Source organism: Podarcis filfolensis (genome assembly GCF_964270895.1).
Source record: "Podarcis filfolensis genome assembly, chromosome: 12".
Classification (NCBI taxonomy): Eukaryota; Metazoa; Chordata; class Lepidosauria; order Squamata; family Lacertidae; genus Podarcis; species Podarcis filfolensis.
In genome coordinates, this window is record NC_139614.1 from 57160758 (window position 1) to 57185632 (window position 24875).

Consider the following 24875-nt stretch of genomic DNA (forward strand, 5'->3'; position numbering starts at 1 on the left):
CTTCCTGGCCCCCCGGAACTGATGGCACCATTCCACCAAGAAGGCCGAGGCTGGCGCCGAGAAGCCACAATGCAGGACCGCCGGGCGCCCGAGGCAGGACTCCAGGCACGGCGTACGTGTGAAGACGGACAGCACCGCTGCGCAAGGAGGGAGGAGGGTGAGGTGAGCGGGAGAGATCCCCAGCAATTGGGGTATAAATAAATCATTATTATTATATTATTATTATTTATTTGGCTCTGGCAGCCTGCACAGTCATTTTAAATTATCCATTGGTGGCACCACTCCACCGAGTCAAAATGAGTGTACCATTAAGATTTTGTGTGTGTGGTTGGCCCTCATTATAACTTTGCTTTATTCATATCCGTGGGCCTCTCCTCCCTCAGTGCGAGAAGCCAAGTTACAGGGAACCAGGCAGAGGGTAGTGGCTAGGAAACTACCAGACTTTTAGAAGACATCTGAAGGCAGCCCTGTTTAGGGAAGCTTTTAATGTTTGACAGATTACTGTAAATTAATATTTTGTTGGAAGCCGCCCAGAGTGGCTGGGAAGCCCCGCCAGATGGGCGGGGTATAAATAATAAATTATTTATTATCATCATCATCATCATTATTATTGGGCTCTGGCACCCTGCACAGTCATTTTAAATTATCCTAAACCCTAAGAGTTTAAAATAGATAGGTAATTGACAGACGTAGATGATATATAGATATCGGTATTGGGAAGCTGCCAGATGCCCCCCTTGTTTGGGCCTGTGATGGACAGCAGAGCCAGGCCAGTCAGTGGATTCAGTCCCTCAGAAATCCCACCAGGAGGCTGCTGGAGCCTCGCTCTGATTGGCTCCCAAGCCAGCGGGGGGCGGAGCCAGCACTTTTGGCGGGAAAATGAAAGGAGCCTTTTCTGAGGGAGGGAGAAAGGGGGAGAGGGATGGTCTGAGGGGGGAACTTGGAGGGGAAGGTGGGGAGGAGAATCTGTCTGGAGGGTCTGGGGAGAGGAGTCAGGCGGGAGTTCAAGGGGAGAAGCTATGGGGAGGCAGGCGGAAGCGGGGTCTCCTTCCATTCTGGGGGGGGGAGAGATTTGAGGAGAAGGAGACCCCCCCAAGCCCAGAACAAGGGGACCCCCTGGGTCTGTGACTGGGAATCCCTCCGGAGGGCCTGAGAGAGGGGGGAGCGGAGGGAAAGGGCCCCTCGCTCAGGAACCCCCCAAGTGGGAATCCGCCAGGGAAGTGGGGCTGCCTCCAGAGCCTTGAATGGTGAGTGACACCTGTCACACCTTAGTCAAGGAACTAGAGGGAAGAAGGGGCAGAAATTGAGTTAAACATTTGACCACCATGTCTGGAAAGCAGAATATCTGCCTGAAGTGGAGCAACGGCTTTTTGGCAAATGGAGCTGGATAATAATAATAATAATAATAATAATAATAATAATAATATTTTATTTATACCCCGCCCTCCCCAGCCAAGACCGCGCTCAGGGTGGCTAACAATCAATAATAAAAACAAGTTGATTAAAATACAATTTAAAAGATTAAAATTTTCACAGGAGGAGAAAGGAAAAAGAAAGAGGGGGAGGGAATCAAACTGATTCCAAGGCAAAGGCCAGGCGGAACAACTCTGTCTTACAGGCTCTGCGGAAAGAAATCAGATCCTGCAGGGCCCTGGTCTCATGAGAAAAGCTGCGCATGGACGTCTGGGTTTAATTCCGTGACTTCCTCAAAGTTGAAGCAATAAGTTGACTTCTGCCTGAAAGAACCTGTCTCCTGACACCAGCTTTTTCTTGGTAAATAAAACTCTTCTTCCTTGTTCAGCTTCGGCCCAAGACTCTAAATCACCAAGTTTTCCCTCACACAAGAGAGGCTGTGGTCAATGGCAGAAATTCATTTAATGGGCAAACCATGAGGTGGGTCCACTATATTTAATTGGGGGCCATTAGCAAGGACATAATGCGACTTTCTGAAGGCTTATGGTGGGATCCACTAGGGGACCATCATAAAATGATCAGAAAGAGTTGTAGGGTTGGAATGCATTCATACCGAATACAGTAGGTTAAGAATCAACATTTATGTTTTGGGATAATAATATCACCTAGACATTAGATAAGTACATATGGAATTGGAATTGTTAACTCTTATAATGATATAGTAGTTTTTGTTTATTATTATTATTATTACTTAGTGTTGTTCAATTACACTGATCTTTTAAAAAGAAAAAATAGTTTGAAAATAATAATAGTAAACAACTGTAGTTTGGATCCCGAAGGACATCTAGTCCCACCCCCCGCAATGCAGGAATCTTAGATACCCAGCAACTCTCCCCCTGGCTTTGCGACAGGCAAAAATCCCCCCGGAGAAGTTTCCCCCGCCAGCCCCTTCCTCTCCCTGCAAGGAAAGAAGCTGCACCTGATGAGTTTCTGCCTTCCCCCCAGGGTTGCAAGGGGAGTAAATACGACAAAGGGGACGATTTCCCCGCCTCCTCCTCGAATTGTCGAGTTGGAAGGGACCCCGAGGGTCATCCAGTCCAACCCCCTGCAAGGCAGGAATCTTTTGCCTCACGTGGGGCTCGAACCCGCGTCCCTGGGATCCAGAGTCTCCTGCTTTACCAACGGAGCCATTTGCTCCAAAGGGACAGGCGTCCCTCTCAAGTACCCTCCTAATATTGCAACAGACTTTCAGTCTGCTAGCTAGTGAACAGGTGAAGAAGAAGAATTTTAGTTTATTATTTATACCCCACCCATTTGGGGGCAGGTAAGAGGCTGCTGCCTCGATGGCCTCTGAGCCGAGAATCACAGAGAACTCTGCACATGCCCTGCACCATCCGATTCGGGGAGGGAGGGAGAGCGGAGAGCTGGCTGCGCTCAGCTTGCGAAGGGTTCTACGGAGCTGGGGTCCTAGAGAGGACAGGAAGTAGAGACAGCAGGGGGCAGGTCCTCCAGAGCAGATTCCTCCCCCCCCCCGTGCCCAGTCCCTTCCGGCGTCTCTGGTCTCCTCCACGAGCTGCCTCGGTTTCCCTTCTGGGAATAATCCGGTGAGCCTCCTCTCTCTTCCCCCTTGGGGTGTCTGGGGGAGAAGGGGGTCCCAGAGCTGCAGGGGTGTGTGTTCTGCTTCTGAATTGCAGGGGGAGACCCCCCAAGTCTGGGAGAAGAGGGTCCTGCCCCAGGGAGGGGGCGAGTTTCCAGGAGGTCTGCAGCTCTGCTCTTCCTTTGCATCCAGGCGCTGCTTCCTCTTTGGGAGGGAAGGAGGGAGTGGTCGGGGGGAAGGGCATGCCCAGAATCCCCCTTGCAATGGGGGAGCCCCTGCCAGGCCCTCCTTTGCTCCTGGCAGAGCCTTTCTCCCTGCCAGATCCTCCTCCAGATCAGCTCAGGTCTCTCTGGGGGGGCATGCCCAGAATCCCCCTTGCAATGGGGGAGCCCCTGCCAGGCCCTCCTTTGCTCCTGGCAGAGCCTTTCTCCCTGCCAGATCCTCCTCCAGATCAGCTCAGGTCTCTCTGGGGGGGGGGAGGCATGCCTTTCTCCCTGCCAGATCCTCCTCCAGATCAGCTCAGGTCTCTCTGGGGGGGGGGGAGGGCATGCCCAGAATCCCCCTTGCAATGGGGGAGCCCCTGCCAGGCCCTCCTTTGCTCCTGGCAGAGCCTTTCCCCCTGCCAAATCCTCCTCCAGATCAGCTCAGGTCTCTCTGGGGGGGGAGGGCATGCCCAGAATCCCCCTTGCAATGGGGGAGCCCCTGCCAGGCCCTCCTTTGCTCCTGGCAGAGCCTTTCTCCCTGCCAGATCCTCCTCCAGATCAGCTCAGGTCTCTCTGGGCAGGTGCAACGCCTGGGGCTCCTTCTGGGCTGCTGCTCCCCGTGGAGAAAAGGAGAGAGCTAGAGGAGAGGTCTCCGCTTTAAGGACTCCAAGGTCTTGTCCTGAAGGGGATGAGGCAATGCAAGGGGGAGAGGGCTCTGGGTGGCAGGTCTGCCAACTTTTCTCTCTCTGATCCCAGAGTGAGCTTTCAAGGATGTTCCCCATCCTGGAGTTTCTCTGCAGCTGCTGCTACTAGAAAACAAGCCCATAGCCTTGGGAGTCCCCAGGCCGCCCATCCCTTCCCGAAGGAGAAACGCCAGTCTGGTCTTCCATCTTTGTAGCAGCATCTGTATTGTTAAAGATGACACCGTGTTTGATACTTCTTCTAAAGTTTGGTTTTGGGAATCTGTTACAGCCCACAATGTTTTATTCAAATGTTCAGAGACTTGTTCTGCCAAAGTTGCTGACAACATATGCAACCGATAGCTAGATTCAAAATCATTCCCCATCATCTTTTACACTTTCCATTGTAATCCTCGTAATGTGGGCAGTTTGTTGGCATTCTTCTCTATGTCCCAAGAGTTTGCCACACCCACCCCAGTTCCAGTCCCCCCCCCCCAATATTGTATCCATCGGATCTCTCTTACTTCTTTTCCTAATTTCACTTTTTCCTTTAATAAGTTTTAGCAAGGGGTTGGTATATTTTACACAATTTGGTTTATATTTGGGCACATTGAAATATGTTAAATTTAACGTTCCACTTGTGCAGTTTTGGGTTAACTATGGCTTCCTCTGGTTTATGCCATAGTTTCATAATTGATGGGGGTTTTTTCCGAATGCCCTTGGTTACATTGGCTATCTGAAACACTGCATACCCTAATTTTTGTGCTTTGTTAGTATTGGGATCTTTACATTTTCCTTCCGTGTTATTTTTCAACATTCCTTGCATCAGGATCGTTTGTATATGTATGCTACAATTAAATTTAAGAATGCATTTACCAGTACAATTAATTATATTTTCGTTGAGCCAAACTTCCCACAATTCAGGTCTAGCTTCCCCAAAATTGTTTATACAGCCCATGCTACCCATATTTCTCCTTTCAAAATAGGGATAGGATGATTCCGCAGGGTTGCCAGTCAAAATGAGCTGACTCCTACCCTGCCAGAATACCATAAAACCGTTTGCATTGCAATTAAACTGTAGTTGGTACAATTAGATCTAGAATGTATAAATGCGCGTTTATATTGTGGTCTTTCCCATCCTGGTAGGCTATGATTTCATTGTTTAGAAACCAGAACCTTCACAACTGGTTCTTTATCTGTTTTATTTACCAACTCTCTTTTTTAAAGTTGCTACTTCTACTGTGGGGGTCACCATGATGAGGTTTCCATCCAGTAACCGGGTTTCTATAGTCTCTGGGTTCTCATATTTTTCATACCTTTTTATTAAATTACTAAAACTTTTTATCCAATTGGCATCTAAATTATACTCAAACTTTTTATCCAGTTAAACCACAAACCTAGTCTTCCGACAATGTCAATTCACTTATGTATTGTGAGCATGGCTGTATTGTTAGACCTACACCCTGCTCCAAAAGCTTTTGTGTTTCATTGTACCAAAAAGTTACATTGTCCTGTTGGTCATCTTCTAGAACTATAATGCATTTGCATTTCTTATTCACATAAGTTTCGTTTTCTTCCGCAAATGGACACCAGCCTACCATGCTTATTAATAGGAATAGTCCTATTATCCTTCCGCTGCAGTGTGAATTTGAAATCATTTTGGCTTCCTTTAAGGTTCCAATCACTTTTAAAGGTTCTATGCGTGTGGGCCCGCCCATAACATTTTCTTGTTCAAAATTTGTTTTAACTCAATTTCTTCCTGTTGCTGTCCAGCGTAAAGGTAAAGGGACCCCTGACCATTAGGTCCAGTCGTGGCCGACTCTGGGGTTGCGGCTCCAGCATAGGGTATAAGTATTCCACACTTGTCTCCTTCACACTGATATAGTAGTCCAAGGATCAATAAAAATAACACAATTCCAAATGCATATATCAGCCACTCCATTCCTGTAAAGATAAACCACAGTTACGCTTGTGCGGCTTTCCACAATTTTATCTGATTCCGGTGTACCCATTTCTGTTTTTCTCCCATGTTAATCAAATAACTTACAGGGTAAATAGAATCCATGACCACAAATGGACCTTTCCACTTTGGTCTCAAGGCATGCTCTTTTGGTCCCAAATGTAAATACTCTACTTCACTTCCAATGGATATCATTTTATTACTGAGTTGTGGTTTAATCTGTTCCTCCACCTGTAACATTTCTTTTATAAGTTCTCTGTACTTTCCCCTTTGTTTTAGGATTTCCATCCACTGTTCCTCACTACTTTCTTCAAATTCATGAGGGAATCCTAAATTCATTCTGTTTCCATGCAGAATCTCATATGGACTGTACCCATATTTTCCCATTGGACTGCTTCTTATAGCCATTAACACAAGCTGGTACTGATGAGTATGATCTTGCCTTTCTTTTAGCATTTTTACTTCTTGTTTTGTTTTCTTCACTAGCTGATCTGCATATTGGTTCCCTTCCTGTAACCAATTTGTTACTTCTTTGGGGTGTGCTTTTATCCAAGCAAATTTTTTTCCTTCTCATTTTCTTTTAACAATCCCCATGTCTGTTTCCATTGCACTTTGTGTTTTCAATTCATTTCTATCAGTGTTTTTAAATTCACCTTTTGCCCCCAAATTCAAATATTCTGTTACTCCTCTATATACATATTCACTGCCCATTACTATATATGTCTCACTCTCACTCTCTTGATGTTTTTTTAGGAACATCAAAACTTCTAAGGCAGCCTGAGTGCTCCAAACGAATTTTCTACTAATCCCATTTTCTCTTTTTGCCGTGTGGGATTAAACCATGCCCAAGCTGTTTGTCTCATTCCTGTTTCATACCATGAGCCTCCATCAGTAAAGAACACATCTTACCCTATGCTTAGCTGATCTAATCCTATTTTTCTTCCTTTCAAGTCCACATTTTCTTCTATGCACATATGGTGCCCGGTGTCTCTTATTACTGCTAACTTCAAATCAGGATATGTCCCACACCCTTTTGATTCAAGAATACTGTCCACTGATTTATTTTTGTTGAGCTGACACCTGGCATTTTCCCTTGTAATATGTGTTTTAGCACCCCATGAGTACTTTGTACCGTAACTGGGGATATTCCTATTAAATACTCCCACTCCTCTGGAGCCCACATGACTGTGGCTGCTGCTTTTTCGCATTCATTGTATTTCTTTTCAGGGTCCTCCAACAGTCTACTTGCATAAGCTATGGGCTGCAATTTTTTCTCTTCATTTTTTTGATACAGTCCTGCTGCCACGGTCTCATTTGTCCAATAAGGACATATGTAAAACATTAGTTCATTTTTAGGCTGCCAAAGTTTTATGCTTCTTTTTACCCACAATTTTAATTCTTCAAATTTTTTTGTTGTTTTTTTTTTACATTGCCCGTTGCATTTCCATTCCACTCCCTTTTTCAGAACCCGGTACATCGGTTTAGTTAACTCTGCATAAGCTGGAACATGGGATCACACAAATCCAAAAGCTCCAAGCAACATCCTTAATTCCTTTAGATTTTTGGGATCACCTATATTACATAAGCTTTTTATTGTATTTTCTTCAGTTACTCTGCCTCCACTTTCTAGCCAAATTCCCAAATATTTTACCTGACAGTTGTTTTGCAATCTGAGCCTTTCCCAGGTTTACTTGAAACCCAGTGTCCCTTATTAATTCCAGCACTCTCCTGGTTCTTTCTTCTATCTCTTCCATTGTTTTAGCCACCACCAGGATGTCATCTACATAAGAAGTTTCATGGGGTCTATCTTCAGGCCCCAGATCATCTAACATCTTTGTTACATAAGAATGTGCTATTGCTGGGGCATTGTGAAATCCCTGGGGCAATCGGGTGAACGTATATTGTTTCCCTCAAATCTAGCTCTACTCTCTTTGGTCAAAGGTATTGTAAAAAAAACAGTTTGCCAAATCCAAGGTTGAGTAATAACAAGTGTCTGCTGATATTTGAGTTACTGTCTCCATCCTGTTCGTGACACCATTTAGGTCACCAAACCGTGGTAAGTTTGTCTCATTGAAAGTCCTTTAGCATGCGGAATATCACTTGTCTCTCCGGATTTCAAAACAACAAAGTTACCACGGTTTGGTGACAGAAGTGGAGGGCAAGAGAAGGCAAGGACTGTCGGAATCTCCGCTACGATCGAGCTGGAAAAGCTCATCCTCCGGCCGAGTCCTCCGACGATGATTAACAACCTGAGCCTTCGAGGAGGCTCCAGGCACGTTCCCCATTCAGCAGAGTATCAAAGCAGCATGCGGAAGGGACGAGAAATACGAGCTACATTGCAAAGAGTTTTATTTCTAGCTACGCAGACAGAAAAAGAAACATCCTCTCTCTGTGAGAGCAGAGAGACAACTGGAAGACAAAGGAACAGGAAACCAGTAACATCACATCCGTCTTCCGTGAGACTTCCAGCAGCCTGGAATGTCTGGTATGCAAAACAGAGTCTTGTGACTCCAAGCACTGCACAGTGGCAGAAACAGAAACCAAGAAGGTCCTCCATGGCTAAATTCCCTCCCTCCCACATCCCTTCCTACAGGCAGAGAGGAGATTGCTTTCTTCTCTCTCCTTTGCAAAAGCCTCCTCGGTGTCCCTCCTGGAATCTGGTGAGTCTCCTTTCTTGTCCCCCTTAGAGTGTCCGAAGAAGAAGGGGGTCCCAGGAGTGCAGGGAGGATACATGGGGGTCCCTGTTCTGATCATGCCTGGTGGGGGGAGACCTCCAAGTCAGGAAGCAGAGGGTCCCCCCTTGTCCTCTCTGCCAAGCCAGGGAGGGGGCAAGTTTGCATGAGGTCTGCAGCTCTCTTAGAATCATAGAATCATAGAGTTGGAATAGACCACAAGGGCCATCGAGTCCAACCCCCTGCCAAGCAGGAAACACCATCAGAGCACTCCTGACATATGGTTGTCAAGCCTCTGCTTAAAGACCTCCAAAGAAGGAGACTCCACCACACTCCTTGGCAGCAAATTCCACTGTCGAACAGCTCTTACTGTCAGGAAGTTCTTCCTAATGTTTAGGTGGAATCTTCTTTCTTGTAGTTTAGATCTGTTGCTCCGTGTCCGCTTCTCTGGAGCAGCAGAAAACAACCTTTCTCCCTCCTCCATATGACATCCTTTTATATATTTGAACATGGCTATCATATCACCCCTTAACCTCCTCCTCTCCAGGCTAAACATGCCCAGCTCCCTTAGCCGTTCCTCATAAGGCATCGTTTCCAGGCCTTTGACCATTTTGGTTGCCCTCCTCTGGACACGTTCCAGTTTGTCAGTGTCCTTCTTGAACTGTGGTGCCCAGAACTGGACACATTACTCCAGGTGAGGTCTGACCAGAGCAGAATACAGTGGCACTATTACTTCCCTTGATCTAGATGCTATACTCCTATTGATGCAGCCCAGAATTGCATTGGCTTTTTTAGCTGCCGCGTCACACTGTTGGCTCATGTCAAGTTTGTGGTCAACCAAGACTCCTAGATCCTTTTCACATGTACTGCTCTCAAGTCAGGTGTCCCCCATCTTGTATTTGTGCCTCTCATTTTTTTTGCCCAAGTGCAATACTTTACATTTCTCTCTGTTAAAGTTCATCTTGTTTGTTTTGGCCCAGTTCTCTAATCTGTCAAGGTCGTTTTGAAGTATGATCCTGTCCTCTGGGGTGTTAGCCACCCCTCCCAGTTTGGTGTCATCTGAAAATTTGATCAGGATGCCCTTGAGTCCATCATCCAAATCGTTGATAAAGATGTTGAATAAGACCGGGCCCAAGACAGAACCCTGTGGCACCCCACTAGTCACTCTTCTCCAGGATGAAGAGGAACCATTGATGAGCACCCTTTGGGTTCGGTCAGTCAGCCAGTTACAAATCCACTGAGTGGTAGCATAGTCAAGACCGCATTTTACCAGCTTCTTTACAAGAATATCATAGGGCACCTTGTCGAATGCCTTGCTGAAATCAAGGTAGGCTACATCCACTGCGTTCCCTTCATCTACCAGGCTTGTAATTCTGTCAAAAAACGAGATCAGGTTAGTCTGACATGACTTATCTTCTTCCTTTGGATCCAGGCGCTGCTTCCTTTTTAGGGAGGGAGCTTTGGGTCAAGGAAAACTGGGCATGCAAAGAAACCCCCTTCAGATTGAGGGATAAATCAGATTTGTTAACAGAGGCTGTAGCCAGACGGGAACATTTGCACATGGGAGGAGCACAGGGAGAAGAAAAGCCCTTCTGCATCTGCAGCAGCACAACCGGACCACTTCCTCTCTCCCAGATGCAACAAAACATGTCCCTTCCCTATTCAAGCTAAACAAGTAGACGAACTAATATGAAAGCAAATTTCAGATCTATCCTCAGGAAATGCTAAACAAGGATAAAAGACTCCTTCTCCCAACCTTATGAGGAGGGATTATCAGTCACTGGGTGGCTTGTACTGTTAACAGAGGACATGGAACGCATAAAATCCTTTTTGGCTGACTGTAATAAAATTCTAACCATCCTGATAGGTACTTGTAAAACCTCCTGGAAAAATCTAGCAGAGCGTCTGTGGGTTTTGATAAACAACAAATGGAAATTGGAGCAGTCTCAAAATAGGCTAGTTCTTTCAAGCTACCCTCAGCCTTTGGGAATCTTGTCACAAGAGGAGTGTAAAGCTCACCTCCGGAGTTTATAAAGGGTATACATGCCTGGTGTTCTTAAGAACACCAAAGATTTAGGACATGTGGAAGATCTATACTTTGATGGCTTCCGTGCCAGGGTGGGGGCCACATTTTGAGACTGGAGACTTGCGAAAATCGTGTATAAACACACACAATATTTAAGGAGGAGTGGTGTATTCATCTCATGATAAATGTGGCATCACCAGCTCCTCTACTTCCACATACAGATTTGGTCCCCAGGCAACCCCTGACAGAGGCAAATAGGGCCACAACATCTGCCTGGCTTGCAGTGAGAGAGCTCAAGGAGTGTGAACTGGGCTCTCCATACAAAGCACCTAGCATGGGGGCACCCACATGTAATAGCTACTTGTCTACTTTCTGCCCATGCTCTGGGGTTGCAGTTTTCAGGATTGGGGACAGGGCGCCACTGGTTTTGCCACCAAGTTCTGTCCAAAAGCCCCACTGAGTTCAATGGGATCTACTCTCTGGTCACTACTGTGCAGACCATGCCAGCCTTAGGAAGTGGGGTGAGGAGCAACCAGGTGAAATTGGAACCACTGGAGATGTTTAGGAAAAGGGCTTCTGTTGGGAAGGGGCTGCCCCATTTGTGCTTCTTTAGGGGCAGGAGAATATCTAGGGCAGGAGAATCCCTGCAGGGCCTCTGAGGTTCCCTTTGCTTCTTCCTCTCTCCCAGGCTCCTCGACTCCTTAGGAAGGATGAAAGAGACAGATCCTGCAAAGCTAGCGAGGATGGAAGGGGGAAGATGGACGGCTGACCTGGTCAGGTTGTCTCCCGCATCACTCCCCACAACCTCTGAGCGTTCCCTCTCAGGGACCTCCGAGAGATCTGGTGAGTTCCAGGAGAGTGGCGATGCAGACGTTGATGGATGGAGCTCGAGTGATATTGGGGCTTGCTCAGCTTGGGGGTGAGGGGAGGCAGACAGGCGGATGGAGATGGAGAAGGGGAGCACCTTTTCAGGCTCCTCCACCTGCCTGCCTGAACCTCCACTGTTTGGAGGGAGACCAACAGCGTCTGGGATTCTAACATTCCCACTGTGAACCCTGAATGGAGGGATATCAACTCTTTCCTCTCTGAATGTTCTCCATCTAGTTATGCCTTTTTAAACAAGGACCAGACTTGACTGAAGCTCCCAGGCCTTCTTCAATATTGGCTTCAGAGCTTTTAGGGAAGTTGAAATAACTTCTGTGAGGTCTGTTGTTCTGGCTCTGTCTGCATTTGACTGACCTCGGAGATGTAGTGGATTCCAGGATTGAGCCAAACAAAATCTATCCCAGATTAAAGGCAAGCAGTATGTCAATTAATACCAATCAACAAAAGCAGTGAAAACTATAGTAAGGCCTCACACCTAACTCTCTCCAGTTCTTCCTCTATCACAAGCATTTATTAACTTGGTTCAATAATGGATGTGAACCATGTCCCCTTCGCTCCGAGTGGGGTTTGGGTCCAGGACAGCGATGCAGAGTTTGCATGACTTACACTAACATGGCAGTGCATTGCTGGGGGAGGGGGTCAGGTGTTGGATTTGATGCTTCTGTGTCATCTATGCCCCGTTACAGTATGCTGGCAGTGTGGCCCCACCGGTTTCAAGGGAGTCAGGTGATCCGCAGGCATGCAGAAATGCTGGGGGGGGGGGTCAAACATGGCACACATCAACAATGACATTAAGTTAGACTTCAAGGATGTCCGCTTGAGGCTGAAACAGAGCACTCTCAAGTCTCACAGTGAGGTGGGGGGGACTTTGTTCAATATTCTGGAGCGCCATTTCTTTTTGAGGTTCTAATTAGCTTTTCTCTTCATTGCAGATGGTGATGAATTGGAAGGGAAGAACAAGGGGGACCAGAACAGAATCCACATAGCAGAGAAGTCATATAAATATTCAGAGTGTGGAGAGAACATCCATCAGAGCTCCCAGTCCACCTCCCATCAAAGAAAGAGCTTCGTTAGGAGGAATAGCTTCACTTCACACGAAAGAACAAAGAGTAGGGAGAAATTGTATCAGTGCAAAGAATGTGGAAAGAGTTTCACTCGGAAGGACAGTCTCACTTCCCATCATAGAATTCATACAGGGGAGAAACCCTATCAGTGTATGGAATGCGGAAAGAGCTTCACTCACAGAGCTGGACTCGTGTCCCATGAAAGATTCCATACAGGGGAGAAACCATATGAGTGCTTGGAATGTGGAAAGAGGTTCAGCTGGAAGACAAAGCTCACTTCCCACCAAATGATTCACACAGGGGAGAATCCCTATCCATGCTTGGAATGTGGAAAGAGCTTCAATCGGAAGGACAGTCTCACTTCCCATCATAGAATTCATACAGGGGAGAAACCCTATCAGTGCTTGGAATGTGGAAAAAGCTTCAGTCGGAAGGATGCTTTCACTTTCCATCAAAGAATTCATACAGGGGAGAAACCCTATCAGTGCTTGGAATGTGGGAAGAGCTTCAGTCAAGGCGCCCATCTCACTTCCCATCAAAGAATTCATACAGGGGAGAAACCCTATCGGTGCTTGGAATGTGGGATGAGGTTTTATCGGAAGGATGGTCTCACTTCCCATCAAAGAATTCATACAGGAGAGAAACCCTATCAGTGCTTCGAATGTGGGAAGAGCTTCAGTCAAAGTGCATATCTCACTTCCCATCAAAGAATTCATACAGGGGAGAAACCCTATCAGTGCTTCGAATGTGGGAAGAGCTTCAGTCAAAGCACCAATCTCACTTCCCATCAAAGAATTCATACAGGGGAGAAACCCTATCAGTGCTTCGAATGTGGGAAGAGCTTCAGTCAAAGCACCAATCTCACTTCCCATCAAAGAATTCATACAGAAGAGAAACCCTATCAGTGCTTCGAATGTGGGAAGAGCTTCAGTCAGGGGATCCATCTCACTTCCCATCAAAGAATTCACACTGAGGGACAACCAAAAAGAAAAAAAGGAAAAATTATTAAACAACCCTTACAAAACACAAGTGTATAAAAAAGAGAAGGGGGGAGAATAACTAAAAATACCCTTTATAACCTTTGTATGATATATATCATATCATTTATCAACCCATAGAAAGGCAGGCTCCCCCAGCTCTCCCCTGGGTGCCCCCCTCTTTTCCCCGTCTCCCACCCTGAGAGATCCTTCCTTCCCTGCATTCCTTGCAGGCCCCTCCCCCCTCTTCCTGTTTTTGTTGTTGTTGTTTAGTCATTTAGTCATGTCCGACTCTTCATGACCCCCTGGACCAGAGCACACCAGGCACCTCTGTCTTCCACTGCCTCCCGCAGTTTGGTCAAACTCATGCTGGTAGCTTCGAGAAACAGGTATCTTCCTGTTTTAGATAATTTTTAAACCTTTATTATACCGAAATATTAAAAATACATACAATATAAAACATTACATTCAAACATTACAGATTATGAATACACAAAAAGTATAAATGAAAGAAAAGAGAGAGAAAAAGTAGAAGAATAGAAAATGATGTTATTTACGATAAAGAAAAGCCTTCCGACTATACTCATTGTACTATTTTGAACTTAAATTTTTTACAGTTTCCTAAATCTTCGCACCCACACACCTCACATTCTCCTTTTTGGTTCTAGTTTTCTCCAATATTTCCTTATATTAAAGGACTCATTCGATATACTGTTGTTACCTGCTCTGAGCCCGGCTTCGGCTGGGGTGGGCAGGATATAAATAAAATATTATTGTTATCTGCCATAAAGCTTTTGTTATCACAGTAATCTTTAAGATATTCTTTGATTACTTTCCATTCTTTATTACCATCTTGTATTGTATTTCCTCTTACTGCTCTGGTTATCCTTGCTAATAATAATAACAACAACAACAACAACAACAACAACAACAATTTATTATTTATACCCCGCCCATCTGGCTGGGTTTCCCCAGCCACTCTGGGCGGCTTCCAACAAAACACTAAAGTATAGTAACCTATTAAACATTAAAAGCTTCCCTAAAGAGGGCTGCCTTCAGATGTCTTCTAAAAGTTTGGTAGTTATTTTTCTCTTTGACATCTAGTGGGAGGGTGTTCCACAGGGCGGGTGCCACTACCAAGAAGGCCCTCGCCTGGTTCCCTGTAACTTAGCTTCTCGCAGTGAGAGAACCACCAGAAGGCCCTTGAAGCTGGACCTCAGTGTCCAGGCAGAACAATGGAGGTGGAGACGCTCCTTCAGGTATCCTGGGCCGAGACCGTTTAGGGCTTTAAAGGTCAGCACCAACACTTTGAATTGTGCTCAGAAACATACTTGGAGCCAGTGTAGGTCTTTCAAGACCGGTGTTATATGGTCTCGGCAGCCGCTCTCAGTCACCAGTCTAGCTGCAGCACTGTGGATTAGTTGTAGTTTCCGGGTCACCTTCAAAGGTAGCCCCACATAGAGCGCATTGCAGTAGTCCAAGCGAGAGATAACCAGAGCATGCACCACTCTGGCGAGACAATCTGCGGGCAGGGAGGGTCTCATCCTGCCTACCAGATGGAGCTGATAAACAGCTGCCCTGGACACTGAATTGACCTGCGCCTCCATGGACAGCTGTGAGTCCAAAATGACTCCCAGGCTGCGCAGCTGATCCTTCAGGGGCACAGTTACCCCATTCAGTATCAGGGAGTCCTCCACACCCACCTGCCTCCTGTCCCCCCAAAACAGTACTTCTGTCTTTTCAGGATTCAACCTCAATCTGTTAGCCGCCATCCATCCTCCAACCACCTCCAGGCACTCACACAGGAACTTCACCGCCTTCACTGCTTCCGATTTGAAAGAGAGGTAGAGCTGGGTATCATCCGCATACTGATGGACACCCAGCCCAAACCCCCTGATGATCTCTCCCAGCAGCTGCATGTAGATGTTGAAAAGCATGGGGGAGAGGACAGAACCCTGAGGTACCCCACAAGTGAGAGCCCAGGGGTCTGAACACTCATCCCCCACCACCACTTTCTGAACACAGCCCTGAACTGTAAGTATGCTAGCAATTTGCTTTGCCATTTGAGTTTTGAGGGGATGGTTTCGCTTTTCCAACTATTCGCAATTAGAATGCTGGCAGCAGTTGTGGCATACATAAATAATGGTCTATTTGACTTCTTGGTTTCCGTTGTCATGATTCCTAACAAAAAAGTCTCCGGTCTCTTGGAATGCGTGAATACTGGAAAACTGTCCTCCTCCTATGTGTGTCCTCCTTCATTCAAAATAAAGGAATCTTAATATAAAACATACAAATATAGATGAAAAGGAAACTCTCATCTCCCTTTCTGAAAATTATCTGTAGCAACAATTATTCAGAATTTGAGCTCCAGAATAAACCCAGCTGTTGCTGCTGCCATTGTGAGTGCTGGGGAAGGCCGCTCCCTCCTGCAGGCCAATTCCACCAGGCCTAGGGGGCGGGGCCCACACTCACCATCATCACAGCTTTAAGGACACTGGTGCTGCTGCAGCAAATGTCAAAACTGTTTTTACATATTTTAAAATGTTTTGAAAGTGTTTTTACTTTGTTGTACCACTGTGAACGGTGGTTTTTATTGATGTATTCTTATTTTGTTTTGTTTTGGGGTGGGATAAATGTTGAGTGGGGTGGGGATTAGTTTTATTTTAGTATAATTGTTTTTGTTTTATTTTGCGTTACTATTTTGTAAATGGAGGCTAGTATGAGGCTTGGGGTTTCTACCATGAAGGGGCAAGGGAGGTATGGCGGTGCGGGCAGATGTCATAGGTGAAGGGGATCGAGATACAGATATGCTCGTACCCCTTCCAATCTGCGCCCCATCCCGAGGGACGAGGGTAGGGTGAGCAAGGATTACTCACCTCCGTCACTGGTGTTGTGCAATGCCAGGTCTATAGGCAACAAAACCGCCACCCTGCGAGACTTCTTTACCTCACAGGGGGTCGATCTGGCTTGTGTGACGGAGACCTGGGTGCGCGAAGGAGAAACAGTTACCTTACGAGAGATGGCACCCCCGGGTTTCTCCGTCCTCTACCAGTCGCGGACTGCGTGGCATTATTAATCCGGGAAGATTGTCCTTTCAGGGCTCTACCATCGCCATTGATCCCTGGCATTGAATGTGTTGGCCTAGTGGGGGGCTCCGAGGAGAGCTTGGCTGTCTGTCTGGTGTACTGGCCACCTAGCGCTCCAGCAGCCACCCTGTCAGGCCTACTGGAAGCGGTGGCCGGCTGGGCCTTGGAGTTTCCTAACCTATTGGTATTGGGGGACTTCAACATCCATGCTGATGCCACTCCCTCCTCACAGGCTCTGGACCTGGTGTCTTCCATGGCGACACTAGGGCTCTCCCAGTTTGTTTCGGGCCCCACACATCAAGCAGGCCACACGCTGGATTTGATCTTTGGCGTAGGTATAGATGTGATCATGTCTCCTTCGATGAAGGTGCCATGGTCTGATCACTACGCTCTGAAAGCCAGGATTGACTTTCCACCCCCACCCTGCTTAGGTGGCGAGCCAATTTGGGTTCATCCGCAGAGGCTGATGGACCCTGATAGATTCCGCCAAGCCTTGCGGGACCTTGCTCCCCCTGGTGACTCATTGACTGAGCTTGTTGAGGGCTGGAATACCCAGCTCCTGGCAGCCATCGATGAGATCGCACCTAAGCACCCTCTGTGACCCCGCAGAAACCGGGCTCCCTGGTTTACCGAGGAGCTCTGGAAAATGAAGCGGGACCTCAGACGGCTAGAGCAAGTATGGCGGGGTGCCTGTGACAGAGCTTCAAGAACATCTTATAGGGTTTTTATGAAAACCTACGAGATGGCAGTGAAGGCCGCTAAGAAGTCTTACTTCTCGGCTTCCATTGCATCCGCTAGCTCTCGCCCGGCGCAATTATTTAGTATAATTAGGCCTTTAATGTCCCTGGACGGACAGCCAAATTTAAATAACAATTTGACACACTGCTGTGAGGCATTTGCGAGCTTTTTTGCGGAGAAGGTCCTGTTGCTCCGCCGTGACCTCGCTGCCAATTTGGATACAATAAAGGAACTGGAGGCCCCTTGACTGTCCTCGGGCCCAGTATTGGACCACTTTGACCGGGTATCCCCAGCCGATGTGGACAGACTCCTCCGAGCTGGAAAGCCCACCACCTGTCCTCTCGACCCGTGCCCGTCTTGGCTGTGTCCAGATGAGGTGCGGGGCCCCCTAGGGGATATCATCAATTTGTCCCTTGGCACCAGGACATTCCCAGGGGAACTGAAGGAGGCAGTGGTGCGCCCGCTCTTAAAGGAAACATCATTAGATCCCTTAGATCTATCCAATTATCGCCCGGTTTCGAATCTTCTATTCCTGGGTAAGGTGATTGAGAGAGCGGTTGCTGAACAGCTTGGTGGGTTTCTGGATGAAACATCGGCTCTGGATCCATTCCAGTCCGGCTTCCATGCTGGTCATGGGACCGAGACGGCTCTGGTCGCCCTAACAGATGATCTCTGCAGGCAGCTGGATCGAGGCGGGTCAGGGCTGCTGATTCTTCTAGACCTGTCAGCAGCCTTCGACATGGTCGATCACGAACTCCTGGACCACCGCCTTGCCGACGTGGGGATCCAGGGCACAGTCCTTCAATGGCTACGCTCGTTTCTCTCTGGTCGGGGACAGAGGGTGGCCCTTGGGGGGGAATTGTCATCACGCCACTTCTTGGTGTGTGGAGTGCCTCAGGGTGCGATACTCTCCCTGATGCTTTTCATCATCTTTATGTGCCCCCTCGCCCTGCTTGTCCAGAGTTTTGGGCTGGGCTGCCATCAGTATGCTGATGACTCCCAACTCTTATCTGTTGATGGATGGCCATCCTGACTCGGCCCCAGACACACTGATCAGATGTTTGAAAGCTATGGCTGGATGGTTATGTGGGAGCCGGTTGAAGTTAAATCCTTCGAAGACAGAGGTCCTTTGGCTGGGACGGGACGATATGGGACTGGGGGGGCAACACCCATCTCTTGCGGGGGCGCAATTAGTGCCAGCACCGTCCATTAAGAGTTTGGGTGTAATCTTCGACACCTCCCTTTCCATGGAGGCGCAGATTGCAGCTATAACAAAGGCGGCATTTTTCCATCTCCGCCAAGCTAAGCAGTTGGCTCCTTACCTCTCTCGCCCTGACCTAGCCACTGTGATCCACGCGACGGTCACCTCCAGACTGGATTATTGTAACTTGCTCTACGTGGGGCTGCCCTTGAGACTGACCCAGAAACTCCAGCGGGTGCAGAATGCCGCGGCGAGACTCTTTACGGGGTCCTCGCTGCGAGATCACATTCACCCGGTGCTATACCAGGTGCACTGGCTCCCAATGGAGTACAGGATCAGGTTTAAGGTGCTGGTTTTAACCTTTAAAGCCCTATACGGCCTAGGACCCTCGTATCTATGGGACCACCTCTCCTGGTATGTCCCACAGAGGAACTTACGGTCTTCAAACAAAAACATCCTGAAGGTCCCAGGCGACAGAGAGGTTAGGCTGGCCTCAGCTAGACCCAGGGCTTTTTCGGCTGTGGCTCCAATCTGGTGGAACGCTTTGTCACAAGAGACCAGGGCCCTGCGGGACTTGACATCTTTCCGCAGGGCCTGCAAGACAGAGCTGTTCCACCAGGCCTTTGGTCAGGGCACAGCCTGACTCCCTCTTTTGGCAATCTTCACAGAACTTTAGCCTAATGGTTGCCATCAATTTGATTTGAATTAATTTTATAATGAAATGATTTTAGAATGTTGTACTATTTTATTGATGTTAGCCACCTTAAGCCTGGCTTCAGCTGGGGAGGGCGGGATATAAATAAAATTTATTATTATTATTTAATATCCAGCTTTTTCGCTTCAATTCAGCAAGATGACCTTGAGACAACAAAAGGCAAATATAATATATCCAGCTGCCTCAGCAGAAAAGAACCTTCCGGAAGGAACCAGTATTTTCCAGTATTTTCCGGTTTCTGCCCTCAAGACTTGAGCCATGACATTTTACCCCTCTGCCAGAAGAGCATCTTTAGCTCCCGAGTTTCTGTGGCAACACTTTTTGGGATGTGGTTCTCTGCAGGAACATTTGTATTTCAATAAAAGCCTATCTTTCCACTTGGACACTTCCTCCTTTTCTTTTGGGTTTCTGTGGGTAACCTCCAGTCTAGGAACCGCTTTTTGAATTCTGCTACATACACATGACTGAATGGAAAAAATAAATTTGAAAGTGATTTATAATGAGACTGAAATACTAAAATTATTAATAGAAACAACTCTTAAAACATTCAAAAAATGAATCAGCGATAAATTTTAAAACATAATTTTTTTCATACTGTTAAGTTCATTTTACAGTTTGTTGGGGGGGGGCATTATTCCAAAGCAGAGCCCATCTTTTTCACAGGATCCTTATTAAACTAGGGAATGTCTGCATGCGATCCCATCTCTACAGCTCACATAAACACCACGAAAAAGGTGGCCGAAGCCTGAAAGGCGAAAGTATCAGCCTCGAACGCAGGACTCAGGGACGCTTCTCTCCCCCCCCCCCCATGGAGACCTGGGACCCCTTCTCCTTCGGAAGTGACCTCCAAGGAGGAAGCCAGGGCGGATCAGTCCCTGGACCTTGGAGGCGATTCGTTGACTCATCTGGAAAGATGCTGTATAATTTTCCTTTCCCCGTTTGCCATTTGGGGTTCCCCCTTCCGCACCACAAGGTTCCTCCTGAAGTGATGGACATGAGGCAGGAGTTGATAATGCAGGTGAGCTGCACACAGGTGAGCTGCATGCAAGCTGCCAGCCAGCCCTGTGGAGCCTCCTTTTATTGACACAAATATGCAAACCCAGGCAGATACATTTTGGACTGTGACCTTTACACATCTTCCAGTCCCGAGATAGTAGGGTGGTACGAAGTTATTTTGGCACCTGTTTCCGCTGCATCATTTTCCCTTTGCACAGTGTAAGACGAAGGAGACAAAAGGTCTCCGAGACAAAGGTTACAGACAGGACACTGCAGACTACTGAGACCGCAAAAGGTTAGACAGAGGGTACGATATTCAGACAGCTGTGGCTTGTCTGTGGGGGGGGGGGTGTGCCCCGCACCCCAAGGTCACGTGTGCAGGCAGACTGTGGCTGCCTGTGGGTGGGGAGTGTGCGCCTTCAGGACCCCGCGATCATCCCTACACCTCCAAGGCCTCGGGGAAGGAAACTAAGGCAGGTTTAGCCATGGCAAGAGGAAGAGCTCTGGTTGCTCCCAAGGGCTCTGCAGGGGATTCAGGCTGGGGGGGCCTGTCTCTTCCTCTGGCCATTGCAGCCCCCAGGAAGCCGTGGAAGAATGGCAGGAGACCTTCAGCAGAGAACAGCCAAGCTCGGTTCTCTCCACAATGGCTTCCTCTTCTGAGAGCTCCCTTTCTTGTTTGGGCTAGACCAGGAGGAGCCCAGTTCAACCAGTTCCCCAGAGTGCCCCCACTGGGTTCCAGTGGCCCTCTGAGACCCGTAGGGATTCCGGAGTGGGGCAACTGCTGCCTGAGGGGGAGGAACAGATGTCTTGGCCCATCTGGGGGGGCAAGTGAGGGCCATCCAGAAAGGGCTCCTGGGACCCCGAGGGGCCAGAAGGGGAGTCTCCAGCCTTGTCTGGGGAAGAGCCCCTCTTTCCCCTAGGCCTGCAGGTGGAGCCCTTCTGCTTGTTCTGGCTCTTGGGGTGATGAAGGAAGCTGGTCCAGGGGTCAAACTCCCCTGAGGGAACCATGCACCTCTGAGGGGATAAAGCCCTTCATCTTCTTTGGCCTCAGAGACAGAGAGGGGATTTCCCTCCTCCTGTTCTGGCTGAGAACCTGGCAGATCCCCCAAGTCAGCTTGCCTGGCATCTCCCAATGGAGAGGCCTCTTCCGTTGGGACAACATGGCGAGGAGAGAGGATGCCCTGCGGAGGGAAAGCCATCATGGCAGGAAGGCGGCTGAGGATGCCCCATGAGCGCTGGCACCCGAACGTGCCGCCCTCCTTCAGCTGGGAGGAGAGACCCGAGAGCGTGGGACTCGTGAGGCCCACAGGGAAGCCATGGCGTCTCTGGGAGCGGCTGGGGCTTCCAGAAGAAACAACATGGCATTCCCGCCTTTTTTGGGAAAGGGCCGGAAACGCCATCTCCTGGCCCTGCCGCCTCTGTGGGCTCCTCCTGAGCCTGCCTGGCCATGGGGGGGGGGGGGAGAATCCAGCTGGCCCCCAAAACAATGGGGGGAAAGAGGAACAGGAAGAGAATGAAGGAGAAATGAAGGAGAAGCTGGGAGGGGGAGCAGCCAAGAGGGAAACTCAGGGGGAAAACTCCCTCAGGAAACCAGGCGAAGGAGAAGACCAGGCCCAGGGGAATCTGAAAGGGGATTGGCCAGCTGTCCAATGGAGAGGCTTCTGATTGGTCCAGCCCCACTCTGGGGTGGGAAATGGGGTCAGATGGTTCTGGGAGCCCAGTATAAAGTGGTTTTCTGGCCGGAAACACAGGGAGAGGATGACAGGTGTCCCTCTTGCTTTGAACTGGCGTCGGGAGTCGGGAGGAAGAGTCGCCTGGTGAGGGGCTGCGCCCTGAGCAACATGTGCTCCCTCCCTCCCTGGCTTCCCCTTTCCTGCCTGTGGGGATTTTACACTGGGGGGGGGGCCTTCCACATCTGCCACTCTTCCAGGTGGCCTTGCCACAAGAGGGAGGGGCTGCCCTGAGCAACTAGCGCCCCCTCCCTCCCCCATCCTGGGCTTCCCCATGCCTGCCCCTTTCTTGCCTGTGGGGATTTTACACTGGGGAGGGGGGCTTCCACATCTGCCACCCCTTGATCGCGTGGGCGTTTCATTCCTTGCATGGGACACTTCCTCCTCTCTTTTCCTGGGATGAAAAGAGGGGGGATCTCCTGTCTGGGAAGCCGCCCCCTCCATCCTCCCCCCCACTCGCTGAGCTGGCGGTTTTTCCCCGGGGGGGGCGTGTCTTGATGGAGCCATTTCTGAGCCCAAGACACCTCCTGCCACTGCGCAGACTTTCGCCTCTTCTCCATCCCAGCCTTTCCTTGGGATCCTGGAGCCTCTCTTTGGGGGGAGAGCCAAGGTAACCCCCCCATGGCCACCCTCGTCTCCCTTGCTGTTAGTCTGCTTCGATGTGGGCTCCTTGGGGCAGAGTCCTTGGCACAGAGGGAGGGAAGGGGGCAGCCCCTTGAGCGCAGGGGCAGAAGCGGATGGAGAGGCGGGCTCGGTGCCCTCGGCTTCCCAAGGGTTAAAAGGAGCCGAGCTGGATTCCTAGAGCGCACAGGAAGTGAAGGTCCTCCCTGGCCAAGTTCCCTTCCTGCAAGCCGAGAGGAGGCTGCTTTCTTCTCTCCCTTTGCCGAAGCTTCCTGGGTGAGTCTCCTCTCTCTTCCCCCTGAGGGTGCCGTGGGGAGAAGGGGGTCCCAGGGGGCAGGGAGGGGGCATGGGGGTCCCTGCTCAGTTCATGCGCGGTGGGGGAGACCCCCAAGTCAGAGAGCGGAGAGCCATGGCAGAAGGCAAAGGAGACGCAGCAGCGAAGGGGAGAAATGGCAGGCAGGCGTCGCTCGAGGAGCGGAGAGGAGGAGGCTGGACAAGGGGGAGAAGGGCCAAAACAAGCCGGGGAAGGAAGGTGGGGCGCCCGGGGTGGAGGGAGGCGCTCCCCGGCTCGCGCCCTCCTAGCCGGGAGGTCATCAAGTACCTTTTGCTGCTTCGTTCCTGTGCTTCAGGTAGAGTTGCACCTTTGGTTGGGCAAAATACAGGTGTGGGGGGTGTAATTGGGGGGCAACAGATTCCTTGACCTGGTGCAGAAATCCCTTCAAAGCAATCCATTGTTGTTGTTTAGTCGTGTCCGCCTCTCCGTGACCCCCTGGACCAGAGCACGCCAGGCCCTCCTGTCTTCCGCTGCCTCCCGCAGTTTGGTCAAACTCATGCTGGTAGCTTCAAGAACACTGTCCCACCATCTCGTCCTCTGTCGTCCCCTTCTCCTTGTGCCCCCCATCTTTCCCAACATCAGGGTCTTTTCCAGGGCGGCTTCTCTTCTCATGAGGTGACCCAAAGTATTGGAGCCTCAGCTTCAGGATCTGTCCTTCCAGTGAGCACTCAGGGCTGATTTCCTTCAGAATGGAGAGGTTGGATCTTCTTGCAGTCCATGAGACTCTGCACCATAATTCAAATGCAATGTAATGCAATCCATTACAATGATCCAATGGAAGCTCACAGTCACTGCAAACATTCCAGCAACAATATTGACAGGAAATCCTCCTTACCTGCTGGATTTCTGCCTGCCAGAATGATGTAGAAACCCAGCCCAAAAAGTGGGGAGGGGGGATGGTGGGAGAGAAAGCAACAAAGCCTGCTTCTCTTCCTCATAGATTGGCATACCCCAGGGCACCGAGGTCCCTTTGGTTTTCCCATGAAATATTTGAGGCCCCCACCCCGTTAATGGGCATTGCCATTCAATTGGTGTGTGCACGCTGCATCTTGTGGTCAGTTTTGCAGGGTGGGGCTTACTTGGGTCCATGGGCGTCCGATGGGGAGAATTAAATCCTTAATTAAATGAGATTCTGCCCCTTAACATAAATCCTGGCTATGCCCGATGCCTGCTCCCTCCTAATATTTTATTCAAGTTGACACCCCTGATTGACTGTAGCTGTTCACTGCTGCAATTATTATTATTACAATTAAGTTTGTATCCTGCCCTTCGTCCAAAGATTACAGGGCGATTCACAACATAAAAATGCAAAATTAGAACACCAAATGCATAATGAAACAAAGACAAAGGCAATGACCTCTCCTCCCACAAACATATTTAAAAGGCCATAGAATGCTAACCAGCCAAAGGCCCAGTTATAGAAAAAGGCTTTTTGCCTGGCACCTCAAGATGTCAGGAAGGTGCCAGGCGAGCCTCCCTTGGGAGACCTTCCCCTGAATGGGGAGCCACTGCAGAAAAGGTTCGTTTCTGTGTTGCCACCACCCAGACCTCTCGTGGAGAAGGCACGCAAAGAAGAGGCTGGATGGCCATCAGTCAGGGATGGTCTAGTTGAGACTGCTGCATTGCCCCAGGGGGTTGGCTAGATGACCCTCAGGGGTCCCTCCCTACTCTACAACTCTGGCGCAGGTTTCTGAAGATTTTAAGGTACAAGTTGGATGCAGGGGGTGCATAGGATTCTAGCCCATCTTACGCACCGTCGGCTCAGGAATAAGTCCTGCTGATCATGATGAGACTCCCAGGCGAGTAGATTGCTGCTGTGCAGTCCTGCTTTTTAAATAAATGTTTTCCTTTTCAGATAATACAGAGCATGGCGAAATCCCAATAAATAGTGCCTTTGCTAGACTCTTTTCAGGCACCTGCTAAAAGCATTCTTGTTTAGGATAGCTTACTCAGATGATTGGGAAGCTGAAGTAATTT

The 24875-nt window shown here is 48.9% G+C and overlaps 1 protein-coding gene and 1 long non-coding RNA gene across 6 annotated transcripts in view; both read left to right on the forward strand.

Moving 5' to 3' along the window:
- The first annotated feature begins 2181 nt into the window (after positions 1-2181).
- The window catches only part of LOC310745999 (uncharacterized protein), a 29456-nt gene continuing 6762 nt past the window's right edge, over positions 2182-24875 (forward strand). The window contains exons 1-2 of one of the 5 annotated variants that reach the window (XM_083579518.1): positions 2182-3017; positions 11240-11394. In XM_083579518.1, the coding sequence (XP_083435644.1) occupies positions 2794-3017; positions 11240-11394 (379 nt within the window). In that variant the 5' untranslated portion in view covers positions 2182-2793. Of the gene's footprint in view, positions 3018-8446; positions 8514-11239; positions 11395-22718; positions 22841-24875 lie in introns of those variants that run through there. The other 4 variants (XM_083579521.1, XM_083579517.1, XM_083579516.1 and 1 more) reach the window with 4 other exon arrangements.
- Positions 6641-7258, forward strand: LOC310746368. Its single transcript, XR_014540677.1, has 2 exons — positions 6641-6744; positions 7210-7258. It is a non-coding gene; the product is annotated as an uncharacterized lncRNA (long non-coding RNA).